Genomic DNA, 23408 nt, shown 5'->3' with positions numbered 1-23408 from the left:
ATGTGTTCCTTTCACATCGATGTTTCTCTCTCTCTCTCTGTTCCTCTCTCTCCCTCCCACTCTACCTGAACAAAAAAATGGAAAAATATCCTCGGGTGAGGATAAAAAAAAAAAAAAAAGAATAATAGATTTATATATATAAAATATTAGAATGTGTAAGGAGAGAGTTGCCATTAAGCAAAGCTAAAAGACAAATTAGTGAGAACAATTTATAGTGTATGTCAGAAAAATTAATTAAGATGATAAAAAATAGACAAAGGACAGAATTATAGGTATTTCATAAGCCAAATGACTAAAAATGATGTTTAAATTCAATAATCAAAGAAATACAGATTTAAAAAATTATGTCACCTATCATTATTAGAGATTAATTAGTTTGATATGCTCAGCATTCGTGGGACTTGTAGAGAAAATAATATTATTGTTTTTTATTGGGATGAATGTTAATCAGTACGGCCTTTCTGGAGGACTATCAGGTAGTATGATTGAGTGCAACCCTTTGCCCACAGTTCAATTTTTTGTTTCCTAAAGAAATAATCAGCCCTGGCCGGTTTGGCTCAGCGGTTAGAGCGTCAGCCTGTGGTCCACAGAGGCCCGGGTTCGGTTCCCGCTAAGGGCATGTACCTTGGCTGCCCTGGTTGGGTCGTGTGGGTGGCGGCCACTCGATGTGTCCCTTTCACATCGATGTTTCTCTCTCCTTCCCGCTCTATCTGAGTGAAAAATGTCCTCGGGTGAGGATAAAAAAAAAAAAAAAAAAGAAAGAATCAGACAGGTGTGCAAAGCTGTATGCACACATAGGTATTTAATGCAGCAATCGGAAATAAGTGCTCATATAATAATAAAACATTGGATAAGTAAATGTCAGAATATCAATATACAGTCGTCCCTCACCACTTCGCACTTCGACTTTCGCGGCTTCACTCTATCGTGATTTTTTCAAATATATTCATTAAAAAGTTGATCAAGACAGTGAAGATGATACAGTGCACGCTCGGTTGTCTGAGTCAATGATAGACCTGTATTATAGTTTAAATGAAAATTACTGTACGTATGGACTGTAGGCCTATGTATGTGAGCACCCCAGGAATCCTTCAACGCCAGGTGCAGCCGCCAGAGTCTGGAATGGATTAGCCACGATAAATGAGAGACGACTGTAGTGGAACATTATACACTCACAAATAATAGTATAGTTGCTTATTTTATTGACATGGAATATTGTCTATCATACTGTAAGGAGGAAATGAAGCAGTTGCATGTGTAAGTATTTTTTGCTTATTTAAAAAGTAGCTTTATTGAGATATAATTCACATACCATATAACTCACCTATTTAAAGTGTACAATTTTTAATTTTCACAGAATTGTGCAACCATTACCACAATCTCATTTTAGAACATTTTTGTTCCCCCTATAAAAAACCCCCATACCCATTAGTAGCAAGTCCCTGTTCCACCTTCCATTCCTAAGCTACCATTAAGCTACTTTATGTCTTTATCAATCTTCCTGCTCTGGACATTTCATATAGTTGGAATCATGTAACATGAGATCTTTTATAACTGGTTTCTTGCGTCATAACCTCTTCAAGGTTCACCAGGTTGCAGCATGTATCAGTTCTTTCATTTCTTTTTATTGCTGAATTATATTCCATTGTATGAGTATGGCAATTTATTTATCAGTTGATGGACATTTGAGTTGTTTCCTCCTCTTGGCTATTGTGAATAATAAATAGCCAAGTATATTACATGACCATATTTTGTGCATAAGGTGTGAAATGTTATATACCAAAGTATTAGCCGTGGTTATCTCTGATGATTAAATTATGGAGCAGACTTAGACTCTCTACTTTGCTGTTTTGAACTAAGCTGATATGTTTATCAGACAAAGATAATTCTGGTGGCAGAAAACACACTATAGGAGGAAAATGCCAATCTTTTTCTTCCTTTCTTTCTTTTTCCCTGTCTATAAGCCTTCATCTACATGATAAGCATAAGATTACTCAAGAACAAAAATATTTATTTCAAAACTTTTTATCACTTCACTCCTCTTCTTAAATGTATTTCTTTCAATTTTTTGGATATGTATCCTTAGATAATTCCAGATTATCAGAAGTAGAAACTATAGGCTATATACATCTTCTGTTTTAGTTATACCTTTTAATTTTATTCCTTCCCAGAAGATGGAAAGGAAAAGCAGAATAATTTCACATTTGTCATTAAGAAAAAATCATCTTCAAGTTGCATATGACATCACATGCATGCGACATCACATGCATATGACAGTGCACATATGACATCATGCGCATATGACATCATGTGCATGGGAATCATTTTCACTGCCCATCTGCACTGAGGCTCATCCATTGTGATTCTCAGATGATGGAAACTCTTTTCTGGGAGATGCAGCTAAAAGGCCCTGACCTATCACAGTGATGGGATTTCTGGTAGAGGCACCATGCCCTCCTGAAGGCCAGTCCCGTCTTTGGCAGGAAAACAGAACTGTTGGTCAACCTGGAGAAAGAGATACTTCATAGCTGAATTATTTACTTTAAATTTTCAGCATTACTGGTATGTATCTGTCTGAAATTCATACAAGGAGTCAACATTTATTTGAATATATGGAATTCACTTTAATGGGAATATTGAAAAACATAACTACATGACGTTCAGAGGAACCAGATGTAAGAGTTTGAGAAACCCTGTCATTTCCTTGAAGATGTTAGTCTGAGCCTTGCTGTCCTTGTGTGACCTGCTGGGCTTGTTCCCCTCTGAGGGGGATTCCTTCCACCCCTCAGGGTGATACAGCTCAGGCGTACAAGCTGTTGTAAACCAGAGAGACATTATTTTCTTCATCTTTTTCACACAGGCTAGTTCTCTCTCACTCTTTCCTTTGGTTTCCTATGTAAACTGCCACATTTGGGTCCCTACATGATCATCATTTTTTTCCACTTAATTTGGTCCATTGCTGCTCCCCTTCACTCTTTGTTCAGTCTTGCTGTCTCAGTCCAGCTGTGTTCAGTTAGCAAGTGATGGAGTGCTCAGTGTGTGCCTGAAGCACCACGTGCCCGGCCCAGTGAGGAGAGGCCCTGCCCTCCTGGAGCCTGCAGTCCGGCAAGAAGCACCTGTAGTAAGTGGACAATTAGGAGAAACAACAGATACAAACCATTAGTGTTAAGGACCAAGAAGGACAAGTAGTTATGGGATCAGTGATATCTTTTTAAAGAGAGGGCTTTTTGTAACTGGAGAATCAGAAGGTTTCTGTCTTTTGTCTTTTTTCCCTTTTATTGCGTTTATTGAGGTGACACTGGTTGACAAAGTTATACAAGTTTCAGGTGCACAGTTCTACAGCACTATCTGTACCCTGTGCTGTGTTGTGTGTTCACCACCCAAGTCAAGTCTCTGCCTGTGGCCGTTTATGCCCCTTATACTCTCCTCCCCTCGCCCACTTCTCCCCCCAGCAACCAACATACTGTTGTCCATATCCATGAGTTTTTTTTCTCTTTTGTCTTTTTGCTACATCCCTCCACCCCTCCCATCTAGCCCCACCCCCACCCCACCCCCACCCCAACAGCTGTCAGCCTGCTCTTGCCTGTGAGTCTCTCTCCATTTTGCTTGTTAGTTCATTAGATTCCGCATATGAGCAAATACATATGGTACTTGTCTTCCTCTGACTGGCTTATTTCACTTAGCATAATAATCTCCAGGTCCATCCATGCTGTCAGAAAGGGTAAGCTTTCCCATTGATTTTTAGAGAGAGTGGAAGGGATGGAGAGAGGAAGAGAGAGAGAGATAAAGAGAGGAGAGAGAGAAAGAAACGTTGATGTGAGAGAGACACATCAATTGGTTGCCTCCTCCACACGCCCTGACCGGGTCGGGGATTGAACCTACAATCCAGGTACATTCCCTTGACCACGAATCAGACCCACAACCCTTTGAGGCACAGGTCCATGCTCCAACCACTGAGTCACACCAGCCAGGGCCATTTTTAATTTTTTGAGGAACCTCCATGCTCTTTTCCACAGTGGCTGCACCAGTCTACATTCCCACCAACAGTGCACAAGGGATCCCTTTTCTCCACGTCCTCACCAGCACTTGTTGTTTGTTGATTTGTTGATGGCGGCCATTCTGACAGGTGTGAGGTGATACCTCATTGTGGTTTTAATTTACATTTCTCTGATGATTAGTGATGATGAGCATCTTTTCATATGTGTGTTGGCCATCTGTATGTCCTCTTCGGAGAAATTTCTATTCAGGTCCTTTGCCCATGTTTTAATTAGATTGTTTGTATTTTCAGTGTTGAGTTTTATAAGTTCTTTAACAATTTTAAATATTTACCCTTTATCAGATGTATCAACAAATATGTTCTCCCATTGAGTGAGTTGTCTTTTTATTTTGCTGATGGTTTCCTTTACTGTACAAAACCTTTTTAGTTTGATGTAGTCCCATTTGTTTTTGTTTCCCTTGCCTGGGTAGATACATCGGAAAAAAATATTGCTATAAGAAATGTCTGAGATTTTACTGCCTACGTTTTCTTCAAAGGATTTTTATGGTTTCGAGTCTAACATTTAAGTCTTTACACTATTTTGAGTTTATTCTTATGTATTGTATAAGGAAGTGATCTAGTTTCAGTTTTTTTATACATATCTGTTCAATATTCCCAACACCATTTATTGAATAGACTTTCTTTTCCCCATTGTATGTTTTTGCCACCTTTGTCAAATATTAAAGGACTATAAAGGCATGGGTCTTTTTCTCGGCTCTCTGTTCCATTCCACTGATTTATATGTCTGTTTTTATGCCAGTACCATGCTGTTTTGATTACTGTGGCCTTGTAGTATAGTTTGATATCAGGTAGTGTGATTCCTCCCACTTTGTTCTTTATGAAGATTGCTGTGTCTGTACTGCAATACTATATTTATTTGTGATTCCATATAAACTTTTGGAATATTTGTTCTAGTTCTGTGAAATATGCCATTGGTATAGTGATAGGAATTGCACTGAATTTGTACAGATCTATCCTAGAAAATAGTCCATGTGCACTTGAAAAGAACGTATATTTTCCTGCTTTGGGGAGGAATGCTCTGAAGATAGCAATGAAATCTATTTGATCTAGTGTGTCATTTAAGGCTGCCATTTTCTTGTTGATTTTCTGCCTGGAAGTTCTATTCATTGATGTCAATGAGGTGTTAAAAATCCCCTACTATGAATGTATTACTATCAGTTTTTCCCTTTATGTCCATCAATGTTTGCTTTACATATTTAGGTGCTCCTGTGTTGTGTACATAAATGTTTACAAGGATTATATTCTCTTGTTTAATTGCACCCTTTATCATTATGTGGTGTCTTTTTTTGTCTCTTACTGTAGCCTTTGTTTTAATGTCCATTTTGTCAGGTATAAGTATTGGTACTCCAGTTTTTGTTTCTTTCCATTTGCATGAAATATCTTTATCCATCTTTTTACTTTTAGTCTGTGTGTATTTTTCATTCTGAGGTGTGTTTCTTGTAGACAGCATAAATACAGGTCTTGTATTCTTATCTATTCAGCTATGCTATGTCTTTTGATTAGAGCATTTAAGCCATTTACTTATAAAATTATTTTTGATAAATATGTATTTATTGCCATTTAATTCTTTTAACTATGTTCCTCTGTTTTCTTATTCTTATTTTTAACATTAAAGCAGGCTTTTAAACATTTTTTGTAATATTGGTTTGGTGGTAACAAAACTTTTCTTGCTTTTTCTTGTCTGGGAAACTCTTTATTTCTTCTTCAATTTTAAATGATAGCCTTTATGAACAGCGTAGTCTTGATTTTAGATCCTTGTTGTTCATCACTTTGAATATTTTATCTCCATCCCTTTTGGCCTGAAATGTTTCTGATGAGAAATAAACTGACAGTCTTATAGGAACTCCCTTGTAGGTAATTAACTGTCTTTCTCTTGTTGCTTGTAAGGTTCTCTTTTAGTCTCTAACTTTTGCCATTTTAATTGTGATGTGTCTTGGTGTAGGCCTCTTTGGGTTCTTCTTGTTTGGAACTCTCTGTGCTTCCTGGACTTGTGGTTTTTTAAGAACTTCAGATAGTTCTTGCTCTCTCTCTTCTTTTTCTGGTACCCCTGTGATGCAAATGTTGTTATGTTTCATATTGTCCCAAAGGTCCCTTAAACTATCTGTATTTTAAAAACTTTTTTTTTTTTTTTTTCTACTACTCTGATTGGGTGTTTATTCTACCTTGTCTTCCAACTTGCTGATTTAGTCCTCTGCTTTATCCAACCTACTGTTTATTCCTTCCAGTGTATTCTTCATTTCAGATATGGCATTCTTTATTTCTGACTGGTCCTTTTTATGGTTTCTATGTCCTTTTTCATGCTGGTGAGCATCCTTATTACTTTGAGCTCTGTATCTGATAAATTGCTTGCCTCCATTTTATTTAGCTCTTTTCCTACAGATTTCTCATGCTCTTTTTATCTGGGGCCTGTTTCTTTGTCTCCCCATTTTGGCTACCTCTTTGTGTTTGTTTCTATGTATTAGGTAGGTCTGCTATGACCTCCAGTCTTTGTGGGGTGACCTTATGTAGTAGGTGTGCTGTGGGACTCTGTGGTTCAGTCTTCTTGATCACCTGAGCTGGGTGCTCCAAGAATATCCCTTGTGGGGGTTATGTGTGCCCTCCTGTTGTAATTGAGTTTTTATTGCTATTGGACTATTCATGCCTGTGTTGACTCTCAGGCTGGCTGACTAGGAGATTCAATCCCCACCAATGTATGCAAGCTGCTATACAGGTGCTGACCACAAAATTCAGAATTCTCCTGAGCAGGGTTTGTTGTCTGCCAAGATCTCCATTTGGATATTCAGCTTGTGAAACTTATTGGATCTTGCTCTGGTGTTGTCTGAAGCTGACCCCTGGGCGTGTTGGTTCTGGGCCTCTTGGGATGGACTCTGGTGCAGGCCAATGTCAGATGCTGACTATGACTGGCCCTCAGCAACCTATTTGGAGCTACAAGTGATCCAGAGTTTGTGGCTGCCTCTGCTGGGCCTGGGTGTGTGCAGGAAGAACCAAACTGTGCACCAAGGCCAGATTTTGTTAGCACTGGGCCCGGGGCAGGTCAGCAAAAGTCCTATGGCACCCCAAGTTCTGCCTCTGCTTGCTTCCTCCTGCCGACTGCTTGTTAGGCTGGGTCACTGAAAGAGCCTCTGGCTGTACCCTCAGCATGGCATAAGCTCCATAGGGCGGGGCAAGAGGGAGTGCCGAGGGTGGGGCCATCGTTTTCCCCCAGGCTGCTGCCGCAAAAGGGGAGTGCTCCACCTAAGAAAGATGGACCTTGCAGTATGGAAGAGTGACTCAGCACAGGGACCCTGGCAGCTGTCCCTTCAGTTCTGTCCCCAGAGCCACAAACCCCAGACTTGGAGAATCAGAAAGTTTATTTAAAGAAGTGATGTTTGAGCTGAGCCCTGAAAGAAGAATGAGAGTGGGGTAGGTGGGAGAGGCAGCTGCCCAAGCAGCAGTCCAGGCGGAAAGGAGCAGCGAGGAAGCCCTGGCGAGAACACTAGGGCAGCGAAGGTCTGCCTCGTTTCTTTTCTGTAACTAAGGGAGCTCCACCTCTGATGCCCTCCAGCAACATCACTCAAGGGACGTCTTTCCCCTAGCAGTGCCACCTTTAATTGCTACATGTCACATCTGCCTTCTTCAGACAATCCCCATAAGATTTCCAGGACACATTTAAAATTACCCAGGACTCTCATTTAGTCAAAGTAAGAAAACTGGTTTGTTCTCTAAGGGTATCTTCCTAAGAGAGATACAGGCTCGCTCATTAGAAGAGATGAGGTAAACATTCTCTGAAATATGAACTAATTCTAGGTGGTGGTGAATAGTTACATGTTACTGCTAGTGTGTAGGGCCTTTGTTCACGGTCCTGTCTCCCTCTTGCTGCTGGGTGACAAACAGTAAGAGGAGTAAGGCTCACTGTTGAAGCTGGAGTGGGGCCCAAACATGAATGAAGCCTTGGGTTCTCAAATAGACTGACCTGAGTGTCACTGGTGAAAATACTAGAGGCTGGTAAGGACCCCCTGATGTTCTCTGTACAGGCAGCCTACTGAGCCCAAGAGAAAATTCACTCGGCATGTGCAGAGGGAGCTGGCCTAGCCCATTCCTGGGACATCCTGCTAACAGTGGATATCACTACTGTGTGGTCTAGACTGCTCCTCTTCCAGGCTAAGGGGAAAGGCCTAATCTTTCTCATAGTCAGGGAAACCTTACCCCTCACTGCCTGCCAACCCCATAAGCCTGACCCCAAAGAGAATACAACTATTGAAGAGCATCTAGCACTCTGAGGGAGGGGGAGCAAGTTCATTTAAGTACCACAGCTCCTACAGAGGCAGATGTAATGGAAGAAAAAAGATTACAATAGCATCAACATGTTGCTTATCATGTATCAGGCTCGGGTGTAACTATTATGAGGAAAGAGAAAAAGTCACCTATTTTTAGATGGTCAAACAATGGAATACCGTACGGGGGAGAATGACTGAAGTACAACTACTTGTAACAAAATGACTGAATCCACAGCATGATGTTGAACAAAGAAGTGTTGATCTGGGTGTTGGTTAGCTGGGTGTATTCAGACTGAAAGTTCATCCATCTATACACTTAGGGTTTGTGCATTTTCTTGTATATGTAATATATCAGTAAAAAGGATATTAAATAAATTTGATCTTGATTTTTTGGTCTTTCTTTTTTAAATGTTTCACCGATTTTATAGAGAGGAAGGGAGAGAGAGAAGCATCGATGTGAGAGAGACGCATTGATTGGCTGCCTCCTGCACGCCCCCTGATGGAGATTGAGTCCGTAACCCGAGCATGTGCTCTGACCAGGAATGGAACCAGGACCTTTCAGTCTGTGGGACAACCCTCAATCCAATGAGCCACACTGGCTGGGCCGTTTGTTTTTAAAGATTGACTTTTGATTTATCTATATGTTACCGTCCCTTATTGAACCCGTTACATCCATAGTTTTTCCATTGATTCTCTTGGTTATTATAAGTAGATGATCTTTTCATCAGAAAAGTGGAACAAATGTTATCTTCAGGGGAATACATTTTTTTAATGCCCCAAAAGCCACACAAAATTGTTTAAGCCACACAGCCCAAATAAGTTTAAAGGAAAAAGTAAGGCCTGCTGCATACCAAGCCTGTCTTAGGTGGGCTTTCTGACTCCTTCGCCTTCTGTGGGCTCCCAAACCCAGTAGATTGGCCTTTGTGGTGACCCTTTTAAGCGAGTAAGCTTTCATATTAAATTCATAATAAATGTGGACAGAGGTAAATACTAGTCATTTAACATAATTCTTTGTCCCTCCCCAACCCCTTCATTTTTTTAGACTTTTTTGTTGTTGTTTGTTTGTTGTTTTTGTGTTTGCAGATCTTTTCACAGATGCTGCTGAAACGGAAAAAATGGCCAGAAGTCTGGAAGATTCTGAAGGAGTTTATTTTGTTCCGTGTTTTAGTGGATTGCAGGTATGTAAGACATAGTTAATGGCAATTAAACATTTCTCTCCTCATATCCACACCTAAAATTTTATATCTGCCACTCCTTTACCTGAACATGTGGGTACTCAATAGAACTAAGGGGAAAGGTCCATTTTGGGGTCCAGGAAGCTCAGCTTGGACCTAGCATGGATTCCACAGCTAAATCAGTGGGCTCCTGCTGAGAACCCCACCCCATGGAAACTAGAAGTTGGCAGGGTTATCACAGAACTTTTATATGAGACCTGGGATTGTTTTATCATGACCAAAATAGTCATTTCCCAGTGAAGGTAAATAGATCAGGACTTAGAGGAAGCATATCACTGTGAATTAGAAAAATAACAGAAAGGCACATACACATCTGTGTGTGTATATTTTGCAGTTCTTTATAAATTAAATTTTTTCTTAAAAAATCAAAATTTCTTATTGTGATACATTATTGGCAACTACCTAATCAAAAAGTGAACCCAGTGAAAGACTTGATTTTGTAATATTTAATTCTGTATTTAGTTGAAAGATCTGTGGTACTACCTTTAATGTTAGCATATTGTTACAAAGACTTTGTAAAAAACTCAGGTATATTATTATGAACAAATTTCCCTTTCTTTTTTTGTTTTAAGCTTATACCCATCCTTTTAATCTCCCTTTAAATATTGTTTCCTTTCAAAGAATAAAAATCTCCTTTCCTTCTAGTCCATCCCTTACTCTGGCAATCAGTTATAAAAAAGTAAAACATTCAGAAGTTTAGATCATAGAATTTAGAAGCTGGTAAAAAAAAAAAAAAAAAATAGATCAGAATGCTTTAAATCTCTAAATATGCCATATTTCCAAACTAGATTTTTAAATTGATTATTATTTTAATATCTGTCCTAATTTCCTTCTGTATATTGTACCTGAAGTTCATAAGCTACCTTTGGAGCCCCGCTGCCTCCTGCAGGATGATGGGAGGCAGCTCGAACCACCCACCTAGCGCAGGGTGTGGAGCATGTCTGTCTGACTGAAGTTAAGGAGGAAGGTGAGATGACTAGTGATCAGCGGAGGTAGGATTGAATTAGGTTTTGTGCATCCTCCCATTTTTAAAAATGTCCTGTGGACTTTGTAATGATTGTATCTTGTCAACTCTGTGTTTCCCTTCTCTATCAATTCATATACCTGTAAAAAATAATATGTAATAAGATAGCAAAGTATTACTAAAGCCCAAAAGATTAGAGAAAATCATTACAGATGTGGTTTTAAATATCACGTTGGTACAAAATGCCCGTCCTGCCGTGACTGCAACTTGGCAGTATGTTGGGGTCGGGAGGGGTGAGGGAGGCCTGCAAAGGCAAATATTTCCCACTGTGAACTGAAGTATTAACCGGAAACGGAAAGTTAATTCATACAGCTGTAGTGTATTGATGGCGAGCTGTTTGGAAAATAGGGGAGAGATGCCTGTTAGCTGCATATATCAGCCAGTGGAGAAAATGAGGGGTGGGGGAATGGCAGGAAGCAGGGGCAAGTATCAGGGATACGGTCTTTAATTTTAGAATATTGCCACAGCTGTAGAGAATGGAGGGCGGGATGGTACAGGCTCCTAATAGCCTCAGCTTCTCAAGGGAGTCTGCTAAGAAAGGGTCACGGGAGAGGCTCTGAGGAGAGCGAGGGTGTGTGGGGCAGAAGGGACAGGGAGTATCAGGCAGTGCGCGGGTGGCATCAGTTGGTATAGTCACAGTGGCTTTGCTCTAGCAGGGCTGTGGGGAGGGGAGGGGATGCTGACGTGGTGTAGTCACAGCAGGTGTCAGAGGCAGAAAGTTCCTGTGATGGTGGCAGCAGGAGAGTGGACAGGATGTGAGCCCAGTGCCCTGAGGGCTCTTAGGTTTGTAACCAACAGGCTTCCTGAAGTCAGCCCAGGATCTGAGTTCACAGACCAGGCCTGAGGTGGGAAGGGCCCAGGATCTGAGTTCACAGACCAGGCCTGAGGTGGGAAGGGCCCAGGATCTGAGTTCACAGACCAGGCCTGAGGTGGGAAGGGCCCAGGATCTGAGTTCACAGACCAGGCCTGGGGTGGGAAGGGCCCAGGATCTGAGTTCACAGACCAGGCCTGGGGTGGGAAGGGCCCAGGATCTGAGTTCACAGACCAGGCCTGGGGTGGGAAGGGCCCAGAATCTGAGTTCACAGACCAGGCCTGGGGTGGGAAGGGCCCAGGATCTGAGTTCACAGACCAGGCCTGGGGTGGGAAGGGCCCAGCAGCTGCTGTGTTCACAGACCAGGCCTGGGGTGGGAAGGGCCCAGGATCTGAGTTCACAGACCAGGCCTGGGGTGGGAAGGGCCCAGCAGCTGCTGTGTTCACAGACCAGGCCTGGGGCGGGAAGGGCTCGACAACCAACCATGCAGCTCTGGGTGTTCTCTGTGATTCCTGCTTCTCTGGGGATCTGCTTTTCTCTTCTCATCAGCAGCTTAGCTCTGTCCTTTCTTCCTCATAACTCCCGTTTAATTGTCCTTCTGTTCGCTGTACTTTCTGCTTCTCCACGATTTGGAGATATACACAACCTTTCCCACCCTTTGCATCCTTTTAGCTTCATCCTTAGTTCCCGTTAATGGTCTTTCCTCAGTGTTTCCCGGTTCAGATTTCCAGGGAGGGAGACTGCTTTCTTTGCTTAGGACAGACTTTGAGTCAGTCCTTTCTGTCGTGCAGTGGCCGTCGGACTAGGGCCTGAGACACGGCTGCTGTCGGGAACAGGGCCTGTGGCCTCCTTAGAGGGGAGTGTGGCCAGCAAGTGCTTCGAGTGCTGGCGCTGGTTCTGTGAGTGGCTGGGGTGTCTGAGTGTTCTCAGTGGGAAATACAGCGCGATGTTGATGTGGGCCTAAGCATGCGGGGACAGGGACATGTCCGCTGACAGGGGCCACAGTGTCCTGGAGTGGTCAGGGGAGGCTAGTACAACTTCCTTCTTATGGTGTATCAGAGGAAATAATTTTACGCAGAAACCCCATAGCATACTAGGGACCAAGTGAACTGGCAGTCTGACCTGTCTTTGTTTTACAGGGTTCTGCCACCTGCTATAGACCAGCTTCCCTGTATGACTCACTGAGTGAATCATCAAAAGATGTTAATGAATTTGAAAATGATCAAGATAAATTCACAATAGGAGAGAAATCAGTTAAAGATAAGCTATAATGTAGACTTTCTTCAGTTAAGTAATTAGGAAAAGTGTTGTTTGTTCATTGATTCAATGAATGTGTATCAATCAACAGATGTATATTGATCCCCCGTGGAGGGCCACATACAATGGAGTTTCAACATCACACAAGTACATGTGGTCATAAACTGGCACATGAGATGATGGGAAGTTCGAGGCATCACGGAAACCTGTAATTGAGGTCTGGCCTAGTCTGGGTCAGCTTTCCCAGAGGACACTGAGCCGAGATTACGAAGGGGAATAGGATTAACCAGGAGGAGGGGGTGGTAGGAGGTTTTCCAGGTAAAGAGATTTTTTTCAGGTAAAAAAAATTATGTGTCAGTGCTCGAAGCCAACAGGGGCTTTTTCTGGGGACCGTCATCCTGACCACACTGGCGTGTCCCTGTCACGACCTCATGCAGTGTTGGAACTGTCTGCTTCCCCGTGACTGCAAGCTGGGGCAGGAGTCTGATTTCCGTCCCAGCATTGTCTTGCATTTCTGAGGATGCAGATGAGTATAAATTTCATCTGAGGAAAACATCCAGCTCAAGATTTTCACCTTAAAAAACAAATTATTTAATCCTCACCCAAGGATATGTTCATTGATTTTAGAGAGACAGGGGAATGGAGAGAGAGTGAGAGAGACATCGATTGGTTGCCTTCCATACATCCCCCCAACTGGGGATCGAACCTGCAACATAGGCATGTGTTCTGATAAGAAATCGAACCCACAACGTTTTGGTGCCCAGGAAGATGCTCCAACCAACTGAGCCACACCAGCCAGGGCAATATTTTGCTTCATGTTAGGCAATAAGACTATAAGCTAAGAAATTGAAGACTTTAGCTTGAGTGTCTGATGACATTTGGGTGTAAGTTACTACACTGAAGAGCATATTTTCTGCAATATTGTTCTTTAACTTGAGCGAACGTATCCTCAGAGAGCTGCATTACATCGTAAACAGCTCTGGGGTAGAAAGTTCACAGTCCTCCGAAGGGGGCCAGGATTGCGTCCCGTCGTCCTCAGCACAAGCCCGGCCGCGGCCACCACTCACAGCCGCCACAGACGGCCCTTTCCTGCTCTGAGCGCAAACAGAAGGTCCCGGGTCAGGGACTCAGACTTGCCTAAGTCATGTTAAAAAGTTATCCTGATATTTAACATAATTTTGGGCTATCGTGTATTTTAAAACTACTTAACTGTAATAGGGATTTTTTTCTCTAACACAGTCGTGTTTTTATTGTATTATATGTCTTTAAGTCTATAGATGGATCTAGAGCAATAATAATAGATTCTCACTATCTCTCACTTTAGGCTCCATTAAATGACCCCTGTGCTTGTGCCTCTTTTATGGGTTTGAAGGCGTCCACGAGGAAATACCATCTTGTACGGGCGATACTGGAGTCCATAGCGTTCAGGTACCGCGCTCTGAACTCCCTTCTCCCCACAGCATTGGTCCCCTCGCCTTGTCTCTGCGGAGCTGGGCACCTCCGAGTTCAGTCAAGGTTTCTGTCTGCATGTGATGGAATCTCTTCTTCCTGATACTTTTTATAGCCTCTTATTTTTTAAGAGGCTATTAAATAGTACGAGTACCCCTTAGATTTGATATCTGAAATTTAATCATTTTTAGAGATTCAAAATTTGGACTTTCAAAAGTTTTTGTATTCATGAAGTAGAATTCTAATATGCTTTTGTGATACTCAAAAATTATCAGAATTATTCTTTTATTATTTTTATTTTTAAATACTTTTAAATTGATTTTAGAGAGAGAGGAAATGAGAGAGAGAGAGATAGAAACATTGATGAGAGAGAACATCAATTGGCTGCCTCCTGCATGCCCCCCACTGTGGGTTTGGCCCACAACCTGGGCACGTGCCCTGACCAGGAATTGAACCGGTAACCTCTTGGTGCATGGGTTGACGCTCAACCAGTGAGCCAAACCGGCTGGGCCAGAATTATTCTTTACGTATATTTTCCTGCGCTCTTTTTGTTATGGGACAGGCATAACATTAAAATTAAGAATGTGGCTGTCATGAATATGGAACATTTTAATGTTTAAAATAAAATTCTCTATAATTATTAAATGATTAGTTTTATATTTGATGAATTCTATTAGATGTTATTTATAGCATGCCATCTTAATAGCCATCTATTATTTTTTTTACTTGTAGGAATGGTTATAGATAAAATTCAGTTTGAAAATAAAAACCGTGCTCTTTTGTGTGGCGGCAGGAAGCATGAGGCCCTGGGCCCCTTGTTTATTCAGGCACCTGTTACCTGCTTCCAGTTAGCAGGATGATTTATTTAATACCTTTTTGCATATATGTCATGTAAATAAAACAACTGTTTTCATTTTTTTAGATTAGAAAAAATAGAGAATTGCTTTGATTTCAATTTCCTCTAAATAGTTATTTTATTTTTTTAACTAGAAACAAACAGTTATATGAGGTGATGCAGAAAGAGATCCCTATTCCTGTAACAAAAATCCGGTATGTGAACTTCGATTCTAATAGATGGGATTATAAATTAGAAGTAAATGGTAGCTGCCATTAGTATTTTCATCATTAGCATTATTCAAGATTTCCAAAAGAACTAAACCTAGCTTCTTTACCACAAAATCTTGATCATAGGAATTTGGAGAGGAAAGGAAAGTCGAATTTGGATTTATGGAGAATATAACATAATATGGAATTTGGGAGGATCTTAGCACCCATATGTATATTGTAAAAATCTTTAAAATCTCTTTTTTGGGTGTGTGGCTATCTTTTGGCATAGAAGCATCACATTTTCTTTGCTAGAAAGTCCAAATGAATTTTTGTGTCGGCTCAGTTCACCTGGCCTGTTTTGAACTAATCCTCGGGACAAATAGAGCAGGTGGGAAAACTGATGGCCGGAATAAGGAAACATGTTTCAGGATTACTGAGCAAGGTCCTGTGTCTGCAGGTCAAGGCTAAGTGATATAATTTTGGAATTAAAAAGTAAAATCAGGGATCTAAAAAAATACAGGACCCTTTTTAAAAAATTAATAATTTTTTTGTGCTTTTGTTGGGATGATTTATCTCAAATATCTTGCTCCCCACAGGGCAGACGGCGGAGTTTGTAAGAACAGTTTTGTCATGCAGATGACGTCGGACCTGATCAATGAGGATATAGACAGACCTGTCCACCTTGATATGTCATGCTTCGGTGCCGCTTCTCTAGCTGGCCTTGCTCTTGGTACGTGTGGATTTTCTGAAAAAGAGCTCTCTTGCACAGTTTCTTACAGACAGCCTTTCTCCTCCCAAACTATAAGATTACAGAGAGGGTCTAGAAAACCCTGGTGTCCACTGAGCTCCCTGAGCATAGACACGCGACTCCAGAGCACTCCTGGCCTTCCTGGTGGGTGGGCCCTGTGCTCTCCTCCATCCTCACTTCCCCCCTCAGCCCTCAGCCCTCAGCCCTCAGCTCGAGAGAGGACATTTCCTTCTCAGCTGCTGTGGCCTTGAGCAAGGCAGGGTCTCTGGGCAAACTCCCTGAGTAGATGGGCTTGCTTTGGCATCAGAAACAACTCCACTCTTCTATGTGTTGAGCATTGGTTACGCTCCATCACATGACAGTCACTTCTGGGAATGAGGGGTTTGAAAGACGCAGCCTCTGCTACGGGAGTCTCGGGGGAGCAGTCAGACAAGTCAGCTGAGTATTAAATCTGGTGTGAAAAACCAGCACATAGTTGTTGTATTAAGCACACGGTGTAGCCTTCCCAGAGGAGGCAACATAGAGCTCAGTTTTTAAAATTTTATTTTCTTTATTGATTTTAGAGAGAGAGGAAGGGAGAGGGAGAGCGAGATAGAAACATTGAGGAGAGAGAACATCAATTGGCTGCCTCCTGCATGCCCCCCACTGGGGATCGGGCTCACAACCTGGGTATGTGCCCTGACTGGGAATCGAACCGGCAACCTCTTGGCTCAACCACTGAGCCGCACCAGCTAGACTAGAGCTCAATCTTTAAGGGTTTACCAGACAGTGGTGAGGAGAGGCTAAGAGCTGAGCTGTCCCACGGAGAAGGCAGCTCCTGTAGAGGTCCTGGCCCCTTCGCAGTAAGTGCTGCTGCGATGAGCCAGGAGGGAGGCTGGGCAGGTACACAGAGGGCCAGGTGGTGGATTCCTCAAAAGAGGTGTTGGCTTGATTGTCAAGGCACTGGAGAGCCACTGAAGAATGTGAAGCAGGAGAGGGACATGGACAGATCTACATTTGAGCAGATTGCTGAACCGTTAGTGGAAAGATTGATTTGGAGGGCTAAAGAAGAAGTGTGGAGGCCACGTAGGGGGCTCGCAGGACACGGGGAGTATTTGGATGTGTTCCTGGATGGTAGGGAGGAGTGTTGGTGCAGAACAGCATAGTGTACAGGTAGAAGTTTCAGGCTAATACTAAACACAGTAAAGTTACACAGCCCCAAAGCCTGTTACCTTTGTATAAAATTATTATACTTTTATTTGTTCATTGACTAATGGTTGATTAGTTCAAGTTTAAGGCAATAACTTACCCTTCAATAGTCATTCCCATTTACAAATTTAAAATTTTTTGCATATCTCAACCCTTAAAAATTCAATGTAGTTGATTTTAAAAAATAATTCCACTAACTGAGCAAACTTAGACCTGTAACAAGGAAAATCTAAAGTACTTAAACAACTCTTGCAAATTAAATAAATTATGATAACAAATCAAATTCTTATAAAAATTCTAACATTATTTATAAGAATCAAATTGTTCTACAGTTTTCACCTCATAAGAATAAATATGTCAGCCCTGGCCGGTCTGGCTCAGTGGTTAGAGTGTCGGCCTGCGGACCAGAGAGGCCCGGGTTCGGGTCCCGCTAAGGGCACCTACCTCGGTTGCAGTTTGTCCCCGGCCCGGTTGGGGTTGTGTGGGTGGCAGCCACTCGATGTGTCTCTCTCATATCGATGTTTCTCTCTCTCTCCCTCCCTCTCTATCTGAAGATAAATGCAAAAATGTCCTCGAGTGAGGATAAAATACAAAAACAAAAAAAGAATATATCAGATTCTCTTGAACATTTAAAATACTTTAAATAACAAATGGGTAGATTATTCATACACTAACATCATGGCTTGAGTTTTATCTACTTCATTATGTCTGTATTTAATTTAAACCTTTTCAACAAGGTGACACTTCATCAGCCACAAGAAGTGGTCTTGCCTCTCAGGACAGCTGATCTCCAGCTGGAGCTGCTCCCGGTCCGAGACCGCGGCTATGCGCATGCGCGGTTGCACTGGTCACTCCGCATGTGCGCATGCGCCGTTGCACTGTTCACTCCGCACGTGCGTTGTCGTAGTTCACCCTGTAGCGAGACTGCACCTCTGCGCATGCGCCGTTTGCACTGTTCACTCGGCAGGCACGTTCAAAGTGGCTTGAAAACCTGTAAGCCTCGGTGTAAATAATAGGTTCCGGAAATACGGATTTTAAGAGTATACTTATTTTTATGACTAGATTTATCTAACTGAGATTTACTAATTAAAACTATTTTTAGTCTTTTTTAAGCTGCTCTCAATATCTTTAAATATAGAGAGCCTGAACTGCTAACTGTGAACAGAGAGAAGGTGACCCCACAAACGTTAGAAGGCGGTTTTTTGTGTCGTGTGGTTGGTGGGAGAACATGTGCTTCACAAGCCTTGTGAGCTCAGGAAGCGACGGTCCGAGCGGCGACAGGAGCCGCCAGCGCCCAGAGGGCCTGCTCCTGGGCGGCGGTCGCTGCAGCACGCGGCCCGTGGACCGACCTGCCGGCCGCCGCGCACGGGCCTGGAGGAGCCTGCGTGACGTTCGAGAAGAAACTATTTATCCTGCTAAGTCCCAGCTTTGGATTTTGTGCATATCCTGGGGCGTTGCCTGTTCCCTCAAGATACATTCTTAATTTATCTTTTAAAAAAATCTTATGAAAAAGATGTGCATTTCTTGTTTTCTGAACAAGCATGACATAAAACGATGACGGGGTGGTTGTCTGGAGACCACTCGGTGCCCGCCACACGCACACCCGGGCAGCGAGGAGCCGACAGCGTCCCCGCCCCGCGTGTCCTTCCCTCCGACAGAGTTCAGAAGCCACAGAACACTCGGGGTGTGTTTGTAAGTGGCAGCTCTCTGCCTTTGCCGCAGCGCACGTAGGTTTGTGGATGAACTTTGCGGACTCATTATTGGCTTTAGAATTTGAGAGTCATGTTTTCCTCTACAGGGTTTTGGAGTGACAAGGAGGAGCTGAAGAAGCTGAGGCGGAGTGAAGTGGTTTTTAAGCCGCAGAAGAAATGGCAGGAGTACGAGGGGAGCATGGAGAACTGGGTGCGCGCGGTGAAGCGCTCCATGAACTGGTACAACAAGACCTAGCGGCCAGCTGGGCCCCGGCGGGACGGCGGGACTGCGGATGCGACCGCGCTCCGAGGGGAGCCAGCCCAGCGGGGGCGGAGCAGACCGAAGACGAGCCTTGCAACTGGAGAGAAAGAGCATTGCTTTTTGAAAACAACAACAGACAAAAATTTTAAAAGCCTTTTTTTAACCCAAACCTTGGAAAGATTCTAAGGCAGCAAGACCTCAAAACTTTGTATCTTCTGTTTTATAGCAAATTCCAAAGGACATTAGCCATTAACAATTATGTTTTGACAGTTATGAGTCTTCCTTTTTTAAATACCAGGTCAGTGGTACATATGAACATAATTATTTACTATCCAAATCAATAGTTCTGGGTCAGGAACATTTGCATTTTGTTCTAAGACTACATGAAAAGTATTCCTTTATTTAAAACTATTCAGACCCCACATGGCTAAAAATAGAGAATAACTGAGGAAATGTGGAATTTTGAATAATATTTTATATTTGAAGCCATAATTATTTAATGTTGTATCCAAATACAAGCTCAATACGTTGATCTCAGATGGACTTATTTGTCAGTCGGTTCTTTCCTTACTGACTTAAAGGCACTCTTAATTTTTTCTTGTTCAGCCAATCTCTGAGCATTGTTTATGTCTTAAAAACACTGAAAAATAATTTTAGCTAATGAAACTAAAAAGGGTATTGATTTCTAAGGAACTAGAAAATACTATATTTTTCTTTTTAAATACTATTTCTTTCGAAAACTTCTGGCTAAAGTATAACATCTCATTTAAAAAACAAAACCAAATAAAATGCAGGTAGTAAATATAAATCTTGCCTTTCTTCTGTTTTTTTCATCTTTCTTAATTGTTGAGATGTTTGCATAAATGTCATTTGTTTTTATTAAGTGCCTAATTGACAGAGCTTAATTGGAAGGAAGCGCCCTAGTTTACCAGTGACTAGGGGTGCCTGCATTGGATATTTTGCTTGTCCAGGTATGTTTTGATGTTGGTCCGTCTGCTCCTCTCTCTGAGACAGGTGCAGGGGTGGCCGGCAGAGGTCAGCACGCAGAGGAGCAGGACGGCTCTTTGTTCTCCGCTTTCCTGCTGGAAGTCAGGTGCAGGAGCCAGAGCTGCGAGGAGCTGCAGGCCAGGGGTGAACTTGCCCTGGGCAGTTGATCCCTTTCAGCCTGTTCTCAGGTCATGTGCCCCTCCTTGCACCTGGGCTAGGTCCCCCTTAGTCTGGCAGCAGTGATGGATTTACTTCCCTGTTGGTCAGGTTTTATCTCATAACGTCCTACAGCTAGCTGTTTAATAATGTGATTAAAGAAGTGACTGTTACAGGGAATTTTTTTCTTATATGACCTAAGGAACCCTCCCCACCCCAAATCACAAACAAGATGATGGAGAAAGTGCAAATAGGTTGGTCGAATTGTGCTTTAATGCGTCTGTTCACTACCTGAAAACAAGAGTTTTCCAATTGTATTTGTATTTTCCTGAATAAAGTGATAATTGTCACATTAAAAATTTTAAAATTATAGTTGACATACAATGTGATACTAGTTTCAGGTGCACAACACAGTGATTAGACATTTCTGTAACTTACTAAGTGATCATCCTGATGATTCTAGTACCCATCTGACACCACACGTGGTTATTATGGTATTATTGACTGTATTCCCTATGCTGTACTCTACCTCCCATGTGACTGTTACTGCCAATTTGTACTTCTTAATCCCTTCACAGTTTCCAACTAGTCCCCAGCCCGCCTCCCATCTGGCAACCATCAAAATGTTTTCTGTACCTTTGAGTTTGTTTCTGTTTTACTTGTTTATTTTGTTCTTTAGATTTCACATATAAGTGAAATAATAATGTTTGTCTTTCTTTGTCTGACATTTCACTGAGCTTAATACCTTCTAGATCCATCCATATTGTTGCAAATGGTAAAATTTCATTCTTTTTTAGGGCCAAGTAAGATTTCATAGTATGTCAACTGTAAAAGATAAAAGAAAAAAGATCCCATAGTATATGTATACCATGTCTTCCTCATCTACTCATCCAGCGATGGCCCCGGGGCTGCTTCCATATCTTGGATTGTAAACAACACTGCACTGAACACAGGGAGGCATGTCTTTTCCAGTTAGTGTTCTGGGTTTCTCTTAGAAGTGCCCAGAAGTGGGATACGCTGTCATGTATGTCTTTTCAGAGACAGATTTGATAGAATTAGGGTCAAATTGCCTTTCTACCAATTCTGTTTCAGTGTACTTTAATTGTCTTCTTAAATGATTGTTTTGATGGAGTCATTACGGTAAATATATAACATCATTATTTCCATTAATTAACATTTGGAAATATTTTTGTTATGTTGAGGTGTTTTGCTTACTGTAATAAGTCAGATACCATTACGTAAACACTTATTCTTCTTTTCGTTCTTTGTTTTTTTCTGTCCTGTTCACAAAGCTTAGGGGCAAGATAAAGGCCTTCTCATCACAATCAGATGAAAGCTGCTCTGTTTTACTATTTCTATTTTTTATCCTCACCTGAGGACTTTTTTTTTTCTTTTTTTTTGCATTTATCTTTAGTGTGGAAGGAGAGGGGGGGAGAGAGAGAAACACATAGAGTGGCTGCCACTCACACAGCCCCAACCAGGGCCGGGGACAAACCGCAACCGAGGTAGGTGCCCTTAGCGGGAACTGAACCCGGGACTCTGGTCCGCGGGCCGATGCTCTAACTGCGGAGCCACACTGGCCAGGGCTCTGTTTTACTATTTCTTACAGAGTCTGCTTCCCAGTGGGTGTGATGTCATTAGAATAACTCTGTCGTTTTGTATTAGCGTGTACTGAATTAGAGTATTTTAAATACCTGAAAAGTTTTTGTTCATCTTTTTTATCATGTTTTTCTTTCTCATCATAAAACTACCCCAAAAAGGATACCTTTTGCTAATATGGGAAAAGAACTTTGAATATCTCTTATTGGAGTTGAGCATCTCAGAAATCAGTGGCTGTTTTTTGTTTTGTTTTTTTCCTTTGGTTAATGTAGAAATTGTTCTATTTTTACCATTTCAGGCTGTTTTTACTAACACTGTTTAGTAAATCTTGTATCATATTTGACCTTTATAAGAAGTGTAATCACATTTGCTTTTGTGGTTGTAGAAACAGTTGATCAAAATCAATTGAGAAAAATAATTGTTCTATGTTTCAAGTTCATTTTTCATTTGTGTGCTAATATTTCTCATCATGTTTATTTTCCCATTATGGATCTGTCATACGTTTAGGAGATCTGGGGCTGTCTTATCAAGGAGGAGAATGCTCCTGTGTAATCCTTAAAGTGGTACTAATTGCTTTCATACATAGACTTACTGATTTTTAAGTTTTTTTATAATCCAACCATGACATGGTTTCTCAACCTCAGCATTACGGACATTTTGGGACAGATAATTCTCTGTTTTAGGGTGCTATTTTGTGCATTACAGGATATTTAGCAGCATCCTGACCTCTACCTGTTAGCTACCAGTAGCATCCTGAGTTCTGATGCTCAAAATGGTCTCCAAACATTGTCACATGTCCCCTGGGAGGCACTCCCGCCCCAACACCACCATCACCCAGTGGATAACCAGTGACGTAGACTTAGAAGAAAACTGAAGACTCAGTGCATGTAGAGTGTCTATCATACTCCTTAGGAAATGCTTCTTAGCTAAAAGAGGTGGTAGTATATTAAAATAAATAGGGTTTCTACTTGGCTGGTTAATGAGGTTTAAAAAAGTGTAATTGTTTTCTGCTATTTTTATTCGCTCACTGCACCCCATGTCTGCATCCTCTGTGGCCTGGTTTAGTGGGTTTATGACATCAGTGTAGGATCAATGTCGTCTGCAGGTCGTCTGTGATAGGATCTGCTTTTTGTTTCCTTCTCATCTCTGAGCAAGGAGATGGTCACTGTCTTTATCTGCCCCTGTGCCATCGTCCAGCAGACCAGAAGTCCCTGGAAACAGGTCTGCTTCCACAGAACCTAAATGTGCCTTCATATTCATGGGAGAAAGTTTTGCTCTGTTTACAAATGCAACTTTTTGGGCATATACATTTTATCCTTGACCTGGAGCAGCTTCTGTTTGCTGCAAATAAAATACATTTTGTTGGCTTTGTTATGAGAGCTAGAATCTTCATACTGTTCATTTAAAAATTTATGTTTATGTATTTGCATACGTATTTATGTACAGATCACAGCCTTAAGTACACATAGTTACATTAACTTTCTGAAGTATAATTGGAGCCTTTCTAGTCACAGGTTTTGTGTGTTTGACTGTAGATGTCTAACAGATGGAGCCTTAAGAATGTCAGATACTGGTGTTAGAGGGAAAAAACTTCAGACTTATATACTAGGGACACGTCTTTTTGGTTTGTTTGTTAATCCT

The 23408-nt window shown here is 41.8% G+C and overlaps 1 protein-coding gene across 5 annotated transcripts in view; it reads left to right on the top strand.

Annotated features, from left to right (window-relative positions):
* GK5 (glycerol kinase 5) overlaps nucleotides 1-19788 on the top strand; it is a 95048-nt gene extending 75260 nt beyond the window's left edge. Inside the window, exons 12-16 of one of the 5 annotated variants that reach the window (XM_036243074.1) lie at nucleotides 9397-9491; nucleotides 13965-14068; nucleotides 15080-15139; nucleotides 15733-15866; nucleotides 18871-19788. In XM_036243074.1, the coding sequence (XP_036098967.1) occupies nucleotides 9397-9491; nucleotides 13965-14068; nucleotides 15080-15139; nucleotides 15733-15866; nucleotides 18871-19019 (542 nt within the window). In that variant the 3' untranslated portion in view covers nucleotides 19020-19788. Of the gene's footprint in view, nucleotides 1-9396; nucleotides 9492-12522; nucleotides 12671-13964; nucleotides 14069-15079; nucleotides 15140-15732; nucleotides 15867-18870 lie in introns of those variants that run through there. The other 4 variants (XM_036243078.1, XM_036243076.1, XM_036243075.1 and 1 more) reach the window with 4 other exon arrangements.
* The last annotated feature ends 3620 nt before the right edge of the window (nucleotides 19789-23408 follow it).

This window comes from Molossus molossus, unplaced genomic scaffold (genome assembly GCF_014108415.1).
Source record: "Molossus molossus isolate mMolMol1 unplaced genomic scaffold, mMolMol1.p scaffold_m16_p_5, whole genome shotgun sequence".
Lineage (NCBI taxonomy): Eukaryota > Metazoa > Chordata > Mammalia > Chiroptera > Molossidae > Molossus > Molossus molossus.
This window is presented reverse-complemented; position numbering and strand designations above follow the sequence as displayed.